This window comes from Dermochelys coriacea, chromosome 9 (assembly GCF_009764565.3).
Source record: "Dermochelys coriacea isolate rDerCor1 chromosome 9, rDerCor1.pri.v4, whole genome shotgun sequence".
Classification (NCBI taxonomy): domain Eukaryota; kingdom Metazoa; phylum Chordata; order Testudines; family Dermochelyidae; genus Dermochelys; species Dermochelys coriacea.
The window spans coordinates 32714938-32735720 of NC_050076.1; the positions used below are offsets into that span (position 1 = coordinate 32714938).

The 20783-nt window shown below is 39.3% G+C and overlaps 1 protein-coding gene across 5 annotated transcripts in view; it reads left to right on the forward strand.

Moving 5' to 3' along the window:
• ATR (ATR serine/threonine kinase) overlaps positions 1 to 20783 on the forward strand; it is a 98749-nt gene that overhangs the window by 66303 nt on the left and 11663 nt on the right. For 4 of the 5 annotated variants that reach the window (XM_038417411.2, XM_043492875.1, XM_043492877.1 and 1 more), the window contains 10 exons: positions 1590 to 1732; positions 2303 to 2400; positions 3792 to 4024; positions 4504 to 4638; positions 5422 to 5622; positions 5992 to 6135; positions 12564 to 12714; positions 17498 to 17654; positions 17873 to 18026; positions 19134 to 19285. In XM_038417411.2, the coding sequence (XP_038273339.1) occupies positions 1590 to 1732; positions 2303 to 2400; positions 3792 to 4024; positions 4504 to 4638; positions 5422 to 5622; positions 5992 to 6135; positions 12564 to 12714; positions 17498 to 17654; positions 17873 to 18026; positions 19134 to 19285 (1568 nt within the window). Of the gene's footprint in view, positions 1 to 1589; positions 1733 to 2302; positions 2401 to 3791; positions 4025 to 4503; positions 4713 to 5421; positions 5623 to 5991; positions 6136 to 12563; positions 12715 to 17497; positions 17655 to 17872; positions 18027 to 19133; positions 19286 to 20783 lie in introns of those variants that run through there. The other variant, XM_043492876.1, reaches the window with a different exon arrangement.

Consider the following 20783-nt stretch of genomic DNA (forward strand, 5'->3'; position numbering starts at 1 on the left):
GCTGGAGGAGGGACATTATACTGCTTCCAGGAGCCATGTGGAGCCACGGCACACACGGAGCAGAGCACCAGAGCGGGGCAAGCCCCGGACCTCGCTTCCTGGCGGGAGCTCGAGGGCCAGATTAAAACATCTGAAGGGCTGGATGTGGCCCCCGGGCCATAGTTTGCCCATCCCTGTACTAAATAGATGATGAAGTTAGTGGACTGGAGAATCCAACCCTATATGTTAAATGAATGGAATTAAGAAAGGAAATTGTAGGCTGACTCTCAAAGTCTTTGACAGGCTTTTACCCAGCATGTCCCAAACTGTCATGAGACACTGAAAAAAGAGGGGGGAAAAAGAAAATTCAAGAAAGCCAGAATATGTCCAAGTTGAAGTTGCTCCTGTCCTGCAAGGCTGGCTGGGCTTGGCTCCCCATTCAAGGCATTGCAGCCTGGCGCATGGGGTCACAATGCTGCTCACTCAAATTTAGCCTGGCTGCCCCCCGTTAGGGGGACGGGCCAAAACTGAGCAGTGCTGACACGAACCTGTGCGCCACAGGCAAGGTCACAATGCCCAAAGCAGGGAGCTGAGTCTAGCCAGCCCCATAGGGCAAGAGCCACCAGTGAGGGGTGAGTGCGGGCAGGTTCATTCTTTAACCCCCCCACCCAATCTCTGGAGGCAAGACCCACTTTTTGTTCTTTTAATTTTCTGATTCCTCCCCTTTCAAAACCTTGGGGTGGCCACATTAATGGCTGTGAGCCCAAAGGAGGTCATGCCATGAAAAACTTGGTAACTATTTTGTTAGGCTATGTGGTAGTCTCCAAAGAGAAGTGAGAGAAGCTCTTTTGCCAGTAATATATAGAATGCTAGAAAAGGTACTGTTGAGAACAATTCAGCATTGTCAGACAAAAACTGGATGACTTAATATACACCCTTTCCTCTCTAACGTCTCTGACACAATTCCCTCCATTTATTTAAAAGATCTTACTTTTAGAAAAGAAATAGAGAAGCAATGAATGATTCTTGTGTTTCACTAGCCAAAAATGTGAAGAAAGAGAAGTTGCATCCTGTCTGTAGATGAAACACTTGGTTATGTTAGTTTTAAATAAACTATAATTTCCCCTATTGGGAATATCCTCAAGGATCTTTTAGACAGACAAGGTGTGTGAGGTAATATATTTTACAGGAACAATTCTGTTGGTGAGAGAGATGAGCTTTCGAGTTCCACTGAGATTTCTGAAGAAGAAGCTTGTCTCTTTTACCAACAGGTGTTGGTCCAATAAAATATATTATTTCACCCATCTTGTCTCTCTAATATCCTGGGACTAATACAGCTACTGCAACAAGGATCCTTTTGTACTGTCTTGTTGTCACCAACTCAGGGCAGTGGACCAAAACCAGACACAAATGATCTGATACCTCTCTACCTTGTATAGTCACTTACACCTGTGCAGATGTAAAGCACTACTGACTGGGTGTGGTACTCTTTTATACCCACTTTGCACAGAGGTAAATAATAAAAGTTTTCTGTCATAAAAACAAAACCTGTCTTATTTTAAATCCTCTTCCAAGAAAAATAACTTTTTTTTTTTTCATTTTTGTTGCAGGATGTTACTTTTTTCTTGCCAGAATGGGAGGATGGACACTTTTACCTTGCTAAATACTATGATAAACTGATGCCTATGGTAACTGACAACAAGATGGAAAAGCAGGGAGATCTGATTAGATATATAGTTCATCATTTTGGAAGGTTAGATGATTTAGTATCTTTGCTTTGGTCTCTGAGAAAAATAATTGTATTGATAACATAATCCAACCAATTTATTTCCCACAAATTGTTCTTGTTTTTGAATGTTAAAATGTATATATTTCTATCTGACTTTAAATTTTTTTGCGATAATTCTTAAGAAGAAGCATGGAATTGTCGAAAAATTATTTTATTCCAACTCTGTTAATTGTATTAATTTTGTTATTAAAGGGAAATTAATTGTTAAATTTTTATGTTTTCATTTGTTTAAACTGAGCTGGTGTTTGCTGTCTCAAAATGAAATGAGACAAGGCTAGTTGTTACTAAGTTGATGATTATCTTGTGCTTTTGATTGGATTAAGTTTCTAAGTGATAGATGCAGATAATTCCTGTGGATGTCAGTTAGTGAGCATTATATGTTGCAGTAATAGACATTACAAAAGCCTAAAATAGACGCATAAACATCAGAATAGATATGAACATCACTTTAAATCTCCAAGTTTGTTTGCACATTCTTAAATATATGGTATAAAAGGCTGAATTTTAATTATAGGTGTGGATATCTAATTGCAGGTCTTTACAGTATGGAAACCAATTCATCTATCAGTCAATGCCAAGAATGTTATCTCTGTGGCTTGACTTTGGAGCAAAAGCATATGAATGTGAAAAAGGTAGAACTTTTTAGTACTGTTTTTCTGCTATGTTACATTTTCATAAAAGGATGTATAAAGAGCTGTGAAAGCTGTATAAAATTCTATTGCTTTGGCTTGTATGCCATGTATTTTGAAATGCAGCCAAAATGACCCAATCCATTATATGGACTAAAACAAAATAGTGTCTGCGGTTATGTGCACAAAGTATATAACTGGTGAACTTTAAACTCTTTCCCAAAATTTTGCATAATTGAAAGCAAAAAAGTTAATTACCAGATGTTACCTAAAAGCATTTTTACATGTGATTATAACCCCCCTCAGAATTGAATTAATAATTGCAAACATTTGTTAAGTATGCAACATTAATTTCACATTAAAGTTGCCAAAAGAAAGGAAACAGAGAAAAAGAAATATGTTGCCTGTACCCTTTCACCAACATCAAGCCAGCTCACTGTGAAAACATTTGCAGTAAAGTGTTCAGTTTTTTCACCTTTGCAGGACTCAGTAGCTGAAGGAGTTTTGTTCAAACTTAAAACCATACCAAAACAAAATATTTACCTTTGGGCAGTGTCCAAGCATGCAACATTTCTCTGGAAATTTCACAGCAGGCATGGGCTGAGATACAAAGGGGGCTGCTCTGGCATATGCCAGCTGATTATGATCCCCCAGTGGCTGCATGTCAACATGAGATTTTTCAGAGTGCAGTAGCATTCCAACCACAGGTCCTCCTATTTCTGTTGTCTGCTGGGTGCTGTAGTGAGTGAGGTGATACAGGAGCTGGTATGTCTGCTCCACACTTTCCAAGGAGTCTTTCCTCCTCCTCCTCCTCCTTGCCCCAGGTACACACACCAGAATCTCTACCTGAAGAGATCTGATGGCTTTCAGCCCCCTATGCACTATTCTGGGGAAGTAATCTGGCTTTGTGCGTTAGCATTAATAGTGGTTTTATGGCCTTACCTGCAGCATTTTTTACTCCCAAGTAAGGAAACACTATAATAAAATCCATGTTGGCAACCCAAACTATGTAGCAAATATGCTATAAGCCACTTATTCTTGCACATACCCCAATTTAATGTATGCCATATAGAAAATATAGTTGCACACAAGCCAGTTAATTTAGTTTGTTTTCAGGGACAATAAATGGGCCGGAGAGAAGCAAATAATTTTTCAATTTAAAGGCTTGCTTATCCATGACAATGGGAGTTCCCCAAGCAAATCAAATATAGAATTGTGCTCTGAATTTGTGTATAATACTCAGAGAAACTTTAGGGTGAAAGATTTTTGTTTAAAAAAACAAACCAAAAAAACATTAACAAATAAGTATAGTTCTTCAGGTTTGCAGCTTGTTTTTTATAAACTTGAATTTCAGAGAAATATGACTATAAACTTACTGTATTGTGTTTTTCCAGTTGGTCGTCCTGATCGTGTACAGATGAAAAATGATTTAGCTAAAATAAATAAGGTGATTACAGATCACACAAATCAGTTGGCACCTTATCAGTTTTTGACAGCATTCTCTCAGTTAATCTCCCGAATCTGCCACTCTCATGAGGAAGTCTTCGTTGTTCTGATGGAGATTGTTGCCAAAGTGTTTCTAACCTACCCTCAACAAGCAATGTGGATGGTGACAGCTGTATCCAAGGTAATTTGATAAGGATAGCTGTATTTTTATAAAAGTTCATACAAAATCTATCTACAAGAGAGAAATTTGAATAACCTGTTTACTGTATGTTCAAACAAGGTATTTAAATGGGCAGCTACTGAGATATAAGAATGTGATATTCTTTCCCATTTTGTACGCCACAAAGATTATGATTTATAAGTTCAGAGACTGTAGCTTGAAAAAGGTAGAGTTCAAGAATCTCAAGGCTTTTTTCTGTCACTTTAAGCAGTTTTGTTTCTTTGATACTTTTACTACCTGGTGTGAAAATATGAAGCCATGAAAAGCTGTGGAATTTTTAATGAAATTTAATACTGAAAGTATTTGATTTGTGCTCCATTTTGTTAAAATATTTAACTTCAAATATCTTGCAAAATTACTATTTATCAATCACTTCAGGATTGTGTAATGGAAATTAGGTATATAGGTTTAGTAAATTTTAACTTTATCTTCTTTTGCAGTCCTCTTACCCAATGCGTGTGAACAGATGCAAGGAAATCCTAAACAAAGCTATTCATATGAAGGCATCTTTAGGAAAATTTATTGGAGATGCAACACGCCTGACAGATAAACTACTAGAGCTATGCAACAAACCGGTACTTGTCCAAAAACCAAAAGAAACAACAAAACCAACCAAACATATAAAAACAAGACCTGCAGATCAGACATAGTAATTAAAGTTACATAAAATATTTTAAAATATGTTATGGAAAATATTTTTCTGTAGCTTGCATCAACTAATTAAATTAAATAGTCTCTAAGTAATTCTGTGAAATTGGGGTATCTTGTAAAATGTTCTGTTGACATCTGAAATCTATTAGACAGGAGGAAATAAACATTTTGGAGCTAAAGCTTAAATAGAGAACTAACATGATTATTTTAAATATTTAAGTTTTCTAGGAAGATTGCCTGTCAATTTTTTATAGAGAATTCTTTTCTAAATAAGCATCTTATTTATATTAACAATATTTTTGAATAATGAGCCATTTTTATGTTGCTTGTATATTCCATTACTTATGGTCAGAGATTTTTTTCCCTCCAATAACTTTTTAAAAAGATTTTAGCTCAAAAAAGTAGGCTGTCTGTAGTGTTAGTGGTAAACCCCTGAAATTGTTAACTGGGATAAAATTCAGCAACTGCATTTAATGAAACTACGTGGGAGAAGAACTAAAATATAGAGACATAGAAGTTAATATACTCTATTCTAATGAACCACATTTTAGCACAAATAGAACTCTTGAAACACGATATATTTTTTCACTGTTTGGTGAAAAGTATTCCATAATTGGAAAAGAAAGACAGTGATATTATTTATGAGGACTTATTCTGTATTTTAAGCAAAATGTTTCTTGATTGATTGATATTTTTATTTATTTTAGGTTGATGGGAACAACTCAACATTAAGCATGAGTGTTCATTTCAAAACACTTAAAAAGCTAGTAGAAGAGCAGACATTTAGTGAGATCCTCATTCCTTTACAGTCTGTAATGATACCTACTCTTCCATCGATTCCTGGCACACATTCTAACCATGACCCTTTTCCTGGACGCTGGGCCTACATTGCAGGCTTTGATGATACGGTAAACTTCTTCTCTGCTCATAGTTTAGAGGTCATTTTAATAAATTGCAGCTAAGTTTACTTTTCTGCTTAATTAGCTAGAAGTGAGGTGAGGGAAATGATGAGAGGTTTCTTAATAATTATATTTACTGTTCAAATAAGAGTGCATACTAATTAAAAGGAGCACTGAGGACCAGTTTGATGGCTAGCTTTTTGGTACTACAACCTGAAAGAGGGGCACTGGTACTAAGATCAAGTTTTGGCTAGGGTCAAATGAGTTGTAAACTAACTAAAATAGGAAGTGCTAGCACAAATGTGGCTGTTAAGATTCCTGAGGTTTTTTTTGAAGAATAACCACAAGATTTAATGACTACTTCCATTTTTCCTTTAGGTGGAAATCCTTGCATCTCTTCAAAAACCAAAAAAGATTACTTTAAAAGGTTCAGATGGAAAAGCCTATATTATGATGTGTAAGCCAAAAGATGACCTAAGAAAAGACTGCCGTCTCATGGAGTTTAATTCCTTGATTAATAAGGTTTGAAGATGATTTTGAAAATCTTCCCTATGGCTGTTGACTAGAAAAGTGATGAAGTAATCAACTAATGAAAGTATTTGACTCCCTATATCCTTGAAAAAGAAATCTTTATGGGAAAAAATATTACTTCAATTAGTGCCCAATCCTACTAAGTCTTGAGTGCATTCAACTTCCACTGATTTCTGTGGGAGTTGAGAATGCTCACAGAATTGGGACTTCATTCAAGAAAACAGTAGCCCATGTAAAATTTGGAGGAGTTACTTGTTATCTTTCTGCCCCCTACCCTACCCCTGTCTACTAATGATTGTTTCCCCCTACAAATCCCATTACACCTCCCTCTTACTGAGGATTTCTTCATTGCTAGGCAATGATGGGTAGATAAACAGTGATTATGGCAAAACATTAACAACTATGGAAAGAAAATATTTTTATCCTAATCAGGTTGTCTTTTTCACTAGTTCACCTAATGTTAATATACCATATTTTCAATGAGGTCAAGGACGATGGTAGTGGCTCTGGAACACTAACCTACTAACTAACCCAGACATTCTATTTAAAGCGTTGATTCAGTCAGTGATCTTTATTGTAAAATCAGTTTGTTTGTTTTTTAGGGCAAGTAGGGAGGAGATGTAAGAATTCTGTTTACTTTTATTATTACTGCTAATGTGGAATTTCAGAATTTAAAACCCTAGATTATGATGGAGGAAATTTAGATGTGGACATAAGAGTGGCCATATTGGGTCAGACCAATCGTCCATCTAGCCCAGTGCCCTATCTACTGACAGTGGATAGTGCCAGATACTTCAGAGGGAATGAACAGAAGAGAGCAATTTTGAGTGACCACCCCCTGTTGTCTAGGCCCAGATTCTGACAGTCAGAGGTTTAGGGACATCCAGAGCATGGAGTTGCATCCTTGACCATCTTGGCTAATAGCCATTGATGGACCATCCTCCAATCTAATTCTCTTTTGAATCCAATTATACTTTGGGCTTCTCAACATCCCCTGCCAATGAGTTTTACATGTTGACCATGTGTTCTGTGAAAAAATACTACCTTTTGTTTGTTTTAATTTTATTTTTTGTTTGCCTATCAATTTAATCAGGTGACCCCTAATTCTTGTGTTATGTGAAAGGATAAATTTCCTGTTTGCTTTCTCCAGGCCATTCACAATGTTATAGACCTCTTATCATATCCCCCCCCTTAGTCGTCTAAGACAAACAGCCCCAGGCTTTTTAGTATTTCTTCATATGGAAGCTGTTCTATATGCCTAATAATTTTTGTTGCCTTTCTCTGGACTTTTTCCAATTCCAATGTATCTTTTTTGAAATGGAGTGACCAGAACTGCATGCAGTATTCAAGGTGTGGACATACCATGGATCTATATAGTGATGTTATGATATTGTCTCTTTTATTATCTATCCCTTTCCTAATAGTTCCTAACATTTTGTTAGCTTTTTGACTACTGCTGCACATTGAACAGATATTTTCAAAGATCTATCCACAATGACTCCAAGATATCTTCCTTGAGTGGTAACAGCTAATATAGACCCCATCATTTTGTATGTATAGTTAGGATTATGTTTACCGATGTGCATTAATTTTCACTTATCAGCATTGAGTTTCATCTGCCATTTTGTTGCCCAGTTAACCAGTTTTGTGAGATCCTTTTAAAACTCTTTGCTTTCTGTTTTGGATTTAACTATCTTGAGTAAGTTAGTACTGTATAGACTGCATATTTTGCCATCTCAGTGTTCACCCTGTTTTCCAGATAGTTTCTGAATATATTGAACAGCAATCGTCCCAGTACAGATTGCTGAGAGACCCCACTGTTTATCACTCTCCATTCTGAAAACTGACTATTTATTCCTACCCTTTGTTTCCTATCTTTCAACCAATTGCTAACCAATGAGAGGACTTTCCCTCTTCTCCTATGACTGCTTAGGGCTAGTCTACATTGGCAATGCTAAAGCGTTGCCACAGCAGCGCTTTAATGTGGCTTGTGTAGTCATGGCAGAGTGCTGGAAGAAAGCTCTCCCAGCGCTCTAAAAAAACCAGCTCCGCAAGGGACATAGCTACCAGCACTGTCTACACTGTCACTTTACAGTGCTGAAACTTGCTGAGCTTAGTGGGGTGTTTTCTCACATCCCTGAGCGAGAAAGTTGCAGCGCTGTAAAGTGCCAATGTAGACAGGCCCTTAGTTTGCTTAAGAGCCATTGGTGAGGGATATTGTCAAAGACTTTCTTAAAAACCCATGTACACTATATCAGCTGGATCACCCTGTTACACATGTATGTTTGTTGCCCTCAAAGAATTCTAGTAGATTGGTAAGGCATGATTTTCCTTTACAAAGGGGGAGACTTCCCCAGAAGATCATGTTTGTTTCTGATAATTCTGTTTTTTATTGTAGTTTTAACCAATTTGCCTGGTACTGAAGTTAGGCTTTACTGACCTGTAATTTCCAGTTTTGCCTCTGGAGTCTTTTAAATAAATCATATTACCTTAGCTATCCTCCAGTCATCTGGTACAGAGGCTGATTTTAAGGGATAGGTTACATACCATAGTTATCAGAGTAGCAGCCGTGTTAGTCTGTATTCGCAAAAAGAAAAGGAGTACTTGTGGCACCTTAGAGACTAACAAATTTATTAGAGCATAAGCTTTCGTGAGCTACAGCTCACTTCATCGGATGCATTTGGTGGAAAAAACAGAGGAGAGATTTATATACACACACACAGAGAACATGAAACAATGGGTTTATCATACACACTGTAAGGAGAGTGATCACTTAAGATAAGCCATCACCAACAGCAAGGGGGGGGAAAGGAGGAAAACCTTCCATGGTGACAAGCAGGTAGGCTAATTCCAGCAGTTAACAAGACTATCAGAGGAACAGTGGGGGGTGGGGTGGGAGGGAGAAATACCATGGGGAAATAGTTTTACTTTGTGTAATGACTCATCCATTCCCAGTCTCTATTCAAGCCTAAGTTAATTGTATCCAGTTTGCAAATTAATTCCAATTCAGCAGTCTCTCCTTGGAGTCTGTTTTTGAAGCTTTTTTGTTGAAGTATAGCCACTCTTAGGTCTGTGATCGAGTGACCAGAGAGATTGAAGTGTTCTCCAACTGGTTTATGAATGTTATATCATGCATTCCTACAACTACAATACCCACCTGCTGAAGTGAAGAAACAGATTGACAGAGCCAGAAGAGTACCCAGAAGTCACCTACTACAGGACAGGCCCAACAAAGAAAACAACAGAACGCCACTAGCCATCACCTTCAGCCCCCAACTAAAACCTCTCCAACGCATCATCAAGGATCTACAACCTATCCTGAAGGACGAGCCATCGCTCTCTCAGATCTTGGGAGATAGACCAGTCCTTGCTTACAGACAGCCCCCCAATCTGAAGCAAATACTCACCAGCAACCACACACCACACAACAGAACCACTAACCCAGGAACCTATCCTTGCAACAAAGCCCGTTGCCAACTCTGTCCACATATCTATTCAGGGGATACCATCATAGGGCCTAATCACATCAGCCACACTATCAGAGGCTCGTTCACCTGCGCATCTACCAATGTGATATATGCCATCATGTGCCAGCAATGCCCCTCTGCCATGTACATTGGCCAAACTGGACAGTCTCTACGTAAACGAATGAATGGACACAAATCAGACGTCAAGAATTATAACATTCAAAAACCAGTTGGAGAACACTTCAATCTCTCTGGTCACTCGATCACAGACCTAAGAGTGGCTATCCTTCAACAAAAAAGCTTCAAAAACAGACTCCAAGGAGAGACTGCTGAATTGGAATTAATTTGCAAACTGGATACAATTAACTTAGGCTTGAATAGAGACTGGGAATGGATGAGTCATTACACAAAGTAAAACTATTTCCCCATGGTATTTCTCCCTCCCACCCCACCCCCCACTGTTCCTCTGATATTCTTGTTAACTGCTGGAATTAGCCTACCTGCTTGTCACCATGGAAGGTTTTCCTCCTTCCCCCCCCCTGCTGCTGGTGATGGCTTATCTTAAGTGATCACTCTCCTTACAGTGTGTATGATAAACCCATTGTTTCATGTTCTCTGTGTGTGTATATAAATCTCTCCTCTGTTTTTTCCACCAAATGCATCCGATGAAGTGAGCTGTAGCTCACGAAAGCTTATGCTCTAATAAATTTGTTAGTCTCTAAGGTGCCACAAGTACTCCTTTTCTTTATACCATAGTTACTAGTTCTGCAATAGTTTCTTCTGAACTCTTGGGTGAATGTGGTCCTGGTGACTTATTACTGTTTAGTTTATCAGTTTGTTCTAAAACCTCCTCTATTGACACGTCACTCTGGGACAGTTCCTCAGATTTGTCAACTATAAAGAATGGCTCAGGAGTGGGAATCTTCCCCGCATCGTCTGAAATGAAGACCAATGCAAAGAATTCATTTAGCTTCACTGCAATGGCCTTGTCGTCCGTCGGTGCTCCTTTAGCACCTCAGCTGTCCCAGTAGCCCCACTGACTGATTTGCTGGCTTCCTGCTTCTGATGCACTTAAAATTTTTATTTTCAAATTCTTTCTTGGCCTGCCTCTTAATACTTTTACACTTGACTTTCCGGGATCACGTTCCTTTCTATTTTCCTCGGTAGGATTTGATTCTCAATTTTTAAAGAATACCTTTTTGATTCTAACCACCTTTTTTACTCTGCTGATTAGCCTTGGTGGCATTTTTTGTCTTACTGGTTTTTATTTATTTGGGGTATGCATTTAGTTTGAGCCTCTGTTATGGTGTTTTTAAGTAGTCTACATGCCGTTTGCAGGCATTTCACCCTTGTTACTATTCCTTTTTATTTCCATTTAACTAGCTTCCTCATTTTTGTATAGTTCCCCTTTCTGAAGCTAAATGCTACTGTGGTAGTTTCTTTGGCAAATCTCTTCTCTCTCTCTCTCTCCCACCTCCCTCCCGGATGTTTAAATTTAATTACATTATGGACACTATCACTAATCAGTTCAACTACCTCCTCCTAGATCAGATCCTGTGCTCTACTTAGGACTAAATCAAGAATTGCCTTTCCTCCTGTGAGGTCCAGGACAAGCTGCTCCAAGAACCAGGCATTTACATTGTCCAGAAATTTTATCTCTGTATCCCTGAGATGACAGTCAATATGAGGATAGTTGAAATCATCCATTATTATTGTGTTTTCTGTTTTTTTTAACCTCTCTACTCTTCCAAAGCATTTCACAGTCACTGTCACCATCTCGGTCAAGTGTTTGGTAATATAATATATTCCTACTGCTATACTCTTATTGTTCAAGCATGGAATTTCTATCCATTGAGATTCTGTGGTACAGTTTGATTCATTTACGATTTTTACTTTATTTGATTCTACGCTTTCTTTCCCATATAGTGCCACTCCCCCACTAGCGTAGTCTACTCTGTCATTCCTATATATTTTGTATCCTGGTATTACCATGTCCCATTGATGATGATCCTCGTTGCACCAAGTTTCTGTGATGCCTGCTATATCAATATCCTCATTTAATTCCAGGCACCCTACTTCACCATCTTAGTATTTAGACTTTTTGTATATAGGCACTTGTACATTTTTGTCAATATTCAGTTGCTTGCCTTCATGTGTTATATTTAAATGGGACTCTTTTATGTTTGACTGTTCCTCACTAGCTCCTACCTGTACTTTACCAATTTCTTTCCTATCCTTTTTACTAGGATATAGAGTTCCCCTTTTAATAAATTCATCCCTAAGGGATGTCTCCTCCCAAACCATATGCTTCTCCACATGTGTCAGCTTTCCCCCAGCCCTTATTTAAAAAAATCCTCTATAGTCTTTTAATTTTACATGCCAGCAATCTGGTTCCATTTTGATTGTGGTGCAGCCCATCCTTCCTGTATAGGCTGCTCCTTTTCCAAAAGGTTTCCCAGTTCCTAGTAAATCTAAAACCCTCCTCCCTACCCCATCATCTCAACCACACATTAAGACCATGTAGTTCTGCTTGTCTTTCTGGCCTTGTGCATGGAACAGGAAGCATTGCAGAGAATGCTATCTTGGCGGTCTTGCGCTTTAATCTCTTACTAGCAGCCTAAATTTGGCCTCTGGGACCTCTCTCCTACCTTTTCTATGTCATTGATAACTAAATGTACCAGGACCACTGGCTCCTCCCCAGCATTGCACGTAAGTCTGTCTAGTTGTCTCATGAGATCTACAACCTTTGTATACAGCATGCAATTTACCATGTGATTCTCCTGGTCATCAGAAACACAACTAATGCTCAAATCCCCCATTATTATTACCTTGCTCTTCCTAATAACTGGGATTCCCTCCCCAGCAGGATAAAGAGGTTAAAGTTATCAGTTTATTTTGATCTTGTGTTTGTGGTGATATTTGGTAATGTTGTTTATTTTGTTTTATAAATAGTGCTTAAGAAAGGATGCCGAGTCACGTAGGCGAGAACTCCATATTCGAACCTATGCAGTTATTCCACTAAATGATGAATGTGGGATAATTGAATGGGTGAACAACACGGCTGGCTTAAGAAATATCCTGATCAAACTGTACAAGGAGAAGGGTAAAAACACTTGTATATAAAAATTCATGTGAGGGACAGACAAAGAGCAAGGAGATGAGATAAGGTAGAGATACATATGTTGTTGTCGCAGGGCTGATACGCCCCTCGCTCCGGGGGTGGGTGAGAGGTGCGTCACAGCCCCACTGTCTAGTTGGAAGGCTGTCCCTCGTCTTGGGGCAGCGCAGCTTCGTGGCCTTAGTCCTTAATACAACCCTTACTCTCAGGGCAGTGTGGCCTAGTGTCCAGAGTCTGTAATACAGCCCTTTCTCCAGGTCAGCGTGGCGCAATGGCCAGAGTTAATACTTCAGCCCCTTGCTGTCAGGGCAGTGCGGCCTAGCTGTCAGAGTCCATACTACCACCCTTATTATTTGGGCAGTGCAGCCCAATGGCCAGAGTTGGTGAATCGGCTCTTTCTTTCTCTCTCAGGGCAGTGTGGCCTAGGGCCAGGGTCCGTAATACTGGTGAATGAGACCACCATCCCAGGGTGGGTGGTGGCCAGGATAGGGGGACCTGGGCTTGCCCTCTCCACCAGGTTGCAACGCAGGGCCCTATCGGTGGCAGGGTTGCCCACCACCAGCTTGGAGGGACTCCAACCGAAACACGCCAAGCCCTGGTCCGGTTCTGTAACTGTTTCCCTGCCAAACTTCCCTGGGTTACTTCCTAACCAAGTCTCTGGGGTTCTCTGTCTTGGGGATTCTCCGGTGTCTCCCCTCTCTGCAATGTCCAATGCTGGTGTGTCGGGGTCCACATCTGGCTGGCTGGCCTCCGTGTCTTGGAGTGCAGGTGGTCCTCCCTCAGGAGCTAGCAAAACACCTCCTTCCCCATGGAGGTCAGCCCAGACTGAGCTGCTCTGCTGGCTTTTATATCGTGTTTCCAGCTGGAGCATGCCCAGCAGAGCCGGGGGTGTATGGCCTCCAGGCTAAAATAGAAGGGTTAACCCCTGCTGTACTAGTGCAGGGTTGATACACCCCGTCACACACTTATAGAAAATCTTTTAGATTTATAAATTTTAGGCAAAAATGAGCTCAGTGATGCATTATCTTACTAGGCTATACAGTACCTCTCAAACCGAGAGTTATGTGGCTGATTTATGCTGCCTTTGTTTGGATGTTATTGTAGCTCTCAGTAAATGAGACAGAAAGCAAGTGATCAGACCCCAAACGTCTAGACAAAACTGAGCTGTAGAAGGTGTGATAATTTCATTCTGCTGCCCATCTTCTCTTCTAATTCATAACAAATGGGTAATGGCTCTCATCTGTGGACTTTGGAGATGTTCGGCTCTCATCTGTGGACTTTGGAGTTGTTCCAATGTTGTAGCTAGAGGCTCCAGGACTAAGCCCTGTCCTTCAACTCAAGCCCCCAGAAAGAATTTCCCATTTGTTATGAATGAGGAGAGAAGTTTCTAGCAGGAAGAAAATTATCTTGTAAGAAATTTCTTTATCCTGTCCTGAATGCTGGGAAGATGCAGCAGATTGTATTTAGCCATTACCAGCACACCATTGGCAGATTTTTTGTTGTACTCATAAATGCAAGAATATCTAAACTTGCTATTAATGTTTTTCAGGGCATCACAAAGATAAATCTTATGTGGCTTTCTTTTAGTGCTGAGAATTTAATCTTCTTAATCCATTCTTATGTCACTAATACTGCTGCCGAAGCTGGTTGTCATTAAAAGGAATATGTGTACAGTACTAAGCAACAAAATAATGCTTGGCTTTTATTTTGTTTTAGGTTTTATGTCCATTCTTATTTTTTGCCACTTTTTTGTCACTTTTATGATACTTGTTTTTAATCTTAATCATTTTAATCATTTATCAAATTAACTGCCACAATGACTTTTCAGTGAAAAGTCAGAATCCTTTGCTTTTCAATAAACTTAACTTTACATTGAGCAGCGTAATAAAATCAAAGTTCACCATTGGAAAAACTTTTTTTTAGGGCTGTCAATTAATCACAGTTAACTCACATGATTAACTCAAAACAATTAATCACGATTAAAAAAATTAATCACAATTAATCACACTTACAACAATAGAATACCAATTGAAATTTATTAAATATTTTTGGATTTTTGTTTTACATTTTCAATATCGATTTCAATTACAACACAGAATACAAAGTACACAGTGCTCACTTTATATTATTTTTGATTACAAATATATACACTAAAAATAATAAATAAAAGAAATAGTATTTTTCAATTCATCTCATACAAGTACTGAAGTACAATCGCTTCATTGTGAAAGTGTAACTTACAAATACAGATTTTTTTTTGGTTACATAACTGCACTAAAGAAGAAAACAGTGTAAAACTTTAGAGCCTACAAGTCAACTCAGTCCTACTTCTTATTCTGCCAATCACTAAGACAAACAAGTTTGTTTACATTGACGGGAGATACTGCTGTCTACTTCTTATTTACAATGTCACCTGAGAACAGACATGGCACCTTTGTAGCCAGCATTGCAAGGTATTTGCATGCCAGATATGCTAAACATCCGATGCCCTTTCCATGCTTCGGCCACCATTCCACAGGACATGCTTTCATGCTGATGATGCTCGTTAAAAAAAATAATGCGTCAATTAAATTTGTGACTGAACTACTTGGGGAAGAATTGTATGTGTCCTGCTCTGTTTTACCCGCATTCTGCATATATTTAATGTTATAGCCGTTTTGGATGATGACCCAGCACATGTTGGTTTTAAGAACACTTTCACAGCAGATTTGACAAAATGCAAAGAAGGTACTGATGTGAGATTTCTAAAAATAGCTACAGCACTTGACCCAAGGTTTAAGAATATGAAGTGCCATCTAAAATCTGAGAGGGATGAGGTGTGGAGCATGCTTTTAGAAGTCTTAAAGGAGCAGCACTCTGATGCGGAAACTACAGAACCCAAACCACCAAAAAAAAAAAATCAACCTTCTGCTGGCGGCATCTGATTCAGATGGTGAAAATGAACATGCATCAGTCCGCACTCCTGTGGATCATTATCGAGGAGAACCCATCATCATCATGGAAGCATGTCCTCTGGAATGGTGGTTGAATCATGAAGAGACATATGAATCTTTAGTGCATCTGGCATGTAAATATCTTGCAATGCCAGCAACAACCGTGCCATACGAATGCCTGTTCTCACTTTCAGGTGACATTGCAAGCAAGAAACAGGCAGCATTATCTCCTGCAAATTGTAACAAACCTTGTTTGTCTGAGTAATTGGCTGACCAAGAAGTAGGACTGAGTGAACTTGTAGACTCTAAAGTTTTACATTGTTTTATTTTGGAATGCAGGTTTTTTTGTACATAATTCTACATTTGTAAATTCAACTTTACTCTTTCAAGAGATTGCACTACAGCAGGGGTGGGCAAACTATGGCCTGGGAGCCATATCCGGCCCTTCAGACGTTTTAATCTGGCCCCCAAACTCCCACCAGGGAGTGGAGTGTGGGGCTTGCCTTGCTCTGGCACTCCAGCTGAGGGCTTGCCCTACTCTGTGCTCGCTGCGGCTTTGCGCAGCTCCCGGAAGCAGTGGCATGTTCCCCCTCCAGCTCCTACACATGGGGCAGCCAGGGGGCTCCACTCGCCACCCTCACCCCAAGCGCTGCCCCCACAGCTCCCATTGGAACCATGGCCAATGGGAGCTGAAGGGGCAGTGCCTGCGGATGGGACAGCATGCCAAGTCGCCTGGCTGTGCCTCTGCGTAGGAGCTGAAGGGGGGATACATTGCTGCTTCTGGGAGCTGCTTGAGGTGAGTGCCGCCTGGAGCCTGCACCGCTGACCACTCCTGTGCCCCAACCCCCTGCCCCAGCCCTGATCCCCCTCCCGCCCTCAGAACCTCTTGGTCCCAGCCCAGAGCACCCTACTGCACCCCCAACCCCTCAAATCCAGCCCTACCCTAGAGCCCATACCCCCAGCCGGAGCCCTCATCCCCCTGCACCCCAACACCCTGCCCCAGCCCAGAGCCCCCTCCTGCACCCTGAACTCCTCATTTCTGGCCCCACCCCAGAGCCCTCACCTCGAGCTGGAGCCCTCACCCCCTCCTGCACCCCAACCCCCAATTTCGTGAGCATTCATGGCCTACCATACAATTTCCATACCCAGATGTGGCCCTTGGGCCAAAAAGTTTGCCACCCCTGCACTACAGTACTTCTGTGAGGTGAATTGAAAAATACAATTATTTTGTTTTTTACAGTGTAAATATTTGTAATAAAAAAGAAATATAAAAAATACAGTGAGTGCTGTACACTTTGTATTCTGTGTTGTAATTGAAGTAATATATTTGAAAATGTAGCAAACATCCAAAAATATTTAAAATAAATAGTATTCTATTGTTGTTTAACAGTGCAATTAATCACGCTGTTAATTTTTTTAATCGCATGATTAATCGTGATAAATTTTTTTAATCACTTGACAGCCCTGCTTTTTTTTGTACTTCATCTGGATCAACCACACAGCACTCAAAATTTTTTGAGCTGCAGATGACAATAGAGGCTTTGTCTTTCACATGTGTCAACTGGCATGATTGATGAATCATAGGGATTTTATAGTGGAAGACAATTTGTTTACTTCATGTAACCTGGCTCAGCCAAGATCTGAATTTGTAATGTGCTTGCACAACTGCCTTTTTTCCTGAGTTGCCAATACTTTTTTAATATTAATTTAATTAAAACAGTAAAATCTGTTCTAATTTTTGTATTTTAGGCTACACTTGATGAACTCTAAATAGTAGTTGGGGGGACATCATATATAAGACTTGGTTTGTTACATCTGATTTAAATCTTTTACAGGAGTCTATATGACTGGAAAGGAGCTACGTCAACACATGCTTCCAAAGTCAGCACCTTTAACTGAAAAGCTGAAAATGTTCAAAGAAACTCTTCTGCCCCGACATCCTCCTATTTTTCATGAATGGTTTCTGAGAACATTCCCTGATCCTACTTTATGGTCAGTTGCTGTGATCATGGTAGTTTAATGACACTAGTTTATTTTCACAAAATGTAAATGAAGATAAAGCAGATAGAAAATGAAGTATGTACTAAGCAAAATAAGACTGGAGCTTTTCACATAGAGCACAAAAGCTATTTAAAAGCTCTACGTTGTTTAAAAGGTTGTGCAAGGGCAAGTGATCCTAGGTTTTTACATTGGATCCTTATTTTCTGTAGGTACAGTAGCAGATCAGCCTATTGTCGTTCCACTGCAGTGATGTCAATGGTTGGTTACATACTGGGTTTGGGAGACCGCCATGGTGAAAATATTCTTTTTGATTCTTTGACTGGTGAATGTGTGCATGTGGACTTCAATTGTTTGTTCAATAAGGTAGGAAATGTCTTGCTGATCTGGGTTATTTTTTAAACACTTGTAAGTTCAAAATCCACAAATCTCTCCTGCTTTTTCACTAGTTCTTTCACTTTGAGACTCAGAATATCTACCAAGATATCCATATACCATTGTGGTGTTATTCAGATGTTTTAGAATATATAAACCTATATATCAGTGGGGAAAAAAATCTTACACAAAGGCATTACTGTCCTGTATGCCTTGATAATTAAAGCAGTCTTTTGTTCAGGCAGCATCACGTGAGCTTTCTTTGCATGCACTAAAATGTCAGCACATGTGAGAGTACTTACTCAATGTTTACAAAACATTCTAATTAGTTTTTCTTTCTTTCAGTGCTGTTGTGGATAATGTAGTTTCGTACATCAGTCACTCAAAAGAGAATTTGCCTTGGAAGAAAGTGGCATTTTCTTTTTAACTGTGGCCAGAGTGGGTTTTGGTATTTCTATTGGAAGATCTAGTTGGTGTTTGGTTTAATTCAGAAATATGCAATATAGGTCCTGTTCAACTAGTTCCCCTGTTTACATCTTCAGTGGCAACCATTTGGCCTTGTTGGTCCTATTTGACCTTGTTTTTAAAACAAACAAAATGTTTTGACTAAGTATCTATAAATTATGAGACTAATGAGAATTTTAAAACTATCATCAGAACTTGCGTGAGGTGGTGGAACAAAGATAAAATCTTTAAATCTTGAAAGCCGATGTATGATTTAAAACAGAAAACATTAAAGAATTTTAGGTTTTTCTCATCAGTCTTTCACCAAACTCCTAGTCTTTGTCACCTTTATTATTCTATATCCCATATCTATCTTCAATCCTTTGCTCATGCCAAATTTTTCTAAATGGTGAGATGGTCTTGTGATATGGCCAAATGTCTGCTAGCTAAGATGAGACCTCCAGAAGCAATGCTGACATAAACCAATTCAAATCTATGCCAGAATCACCTGAATTTGGTATACTCTAATGGTAATAGTTAGGCAAGATAAGTTAGTTGTTTGGCCTGCAGTGGACTGACATACAATTTGGAAAAGAAACTTTATAGAAATAATAAATTAACTTCAGATTTAATTAACTTTTTATTAATTTGCAGGGGGAAACTTTTGAAGTTCCAGAAATTGTACCTTTTCGCCTCACTCATAATATGGTCAATGGAATGGGTCCAATGGGGACGGAAGGTCTCTTCCGAAGAGCTTGTGAAGTCACAATGAGGCTAATGCGTGATCAAAGAGAACCTCTAATGAGGTACATAACAATCCGTATTTAAGACGTTTTTATAATAAAATTATCTAGTTTATGATATAAACTTAAAATGTTAACTGCTGGTCCCTAAGTCAGCTCTTTTGGGGAGAGAAAAAAATCCTCTTCCAGTAGATTGAGTCTGACATGCACTTTGTGTATAAAACAGTATAGCTAGTCAACACATCTTGTTAATTGTAGAGTTACTTTCTAACTAATAATAAGAAAAAGTACCAAGGTTTACTGTGGATAGAAGTTTTACTGTCTTATACTAAACTTCTGGTTTTTCTCAAAATATAACTTCGCTTATCTTTTATTTACCTCAAATTGTCTCTGCTTTAACCCTCTTCTGTTTAGTTCTTTTGAGCTTGATTCTCAGCTGCATTGTTCTTCTCAGGTACTGGGGGAATCCTTGGCTGCCTGTTTGAGAAAGCTATAAGTCACTGTGACGAGGGTCCCACTGGGGGCCAGCTATGATCACTCAGTTAGGGTGAATTGCAAAGAATGGGGCAGACAATCCCCATAAAGCTGGTGGATATTCCACTAAAGTTTACCAAGCCAGCATAAAACAGCTTCTTTATTATCTTACTGGTTACTCAGAAGTCCAAACAACACAATTCCCTTAAAGTGATCCAGCCTCAGGCCTCCATCCACGTACCCACGTCAAGTATGATGAAAATTTCTGTAAATCGTATTTCATCATATAAAAGAAAAGGTTCTGCCAATCCCAAAGGATCGGACACATTACCTCCCAGGTTAATGAATGTTTCAGATCTTACCCAAATACATGCTACAGCCAATTCTTATTAACTAAACTAAAATGTATTAAAAAACTACAGAGAGAGAGAGAGAGAGAGTCTGGTTAAAGATAAATATGTGTGTAGCGAGAGAGAGAGAGAGTTCAATTCATTGAGGTTTAGATTCATAGCATAGATGGTGAGCTTTGTAGTAGCAAAGAGTTCTTTCAGAAATAGTTCATAGGTTATAGTCCAATGTCCAAATATCGTATTCAGGGTGTACCAGTATAACTGGGACCTCAGTTTTGTGACTCAAACTTCCCCTTATGAAGCCTAAGCAGATCTGAGATGACAGAATCAGGACCCAAGGATGTTTTATACAATTTCATGTCTTGTGACAAGTTGGGAGTTCAAAAGGTAATTAGCATGACTTTGAAGGAGGTCCATCACCGGTACTTAGCTATAGAATTAACATAAGGCAATTTGCTTGTTCTTCCACCATTCATAGATTATTTGTTATACATTTCAAAGAGAGATGAATACAGAGATATTCCATTTTTACAGTTCATTTAAATCAGAGGTTCTCAAACTGTGGTCTGCGGACCACTGGTGATCCACGGATAGTTCTCTCTAAGGTGGCCGCACACGAGAGAATGAAGGACCACCCACCTAATTAGTGGGTGGCCGCACACGAGAGAATGAAGGACCACCCACCTAATTAGTGGAGCCATGCAGGCATGGCTCCACTAATTAGGTGCCTGAACCCT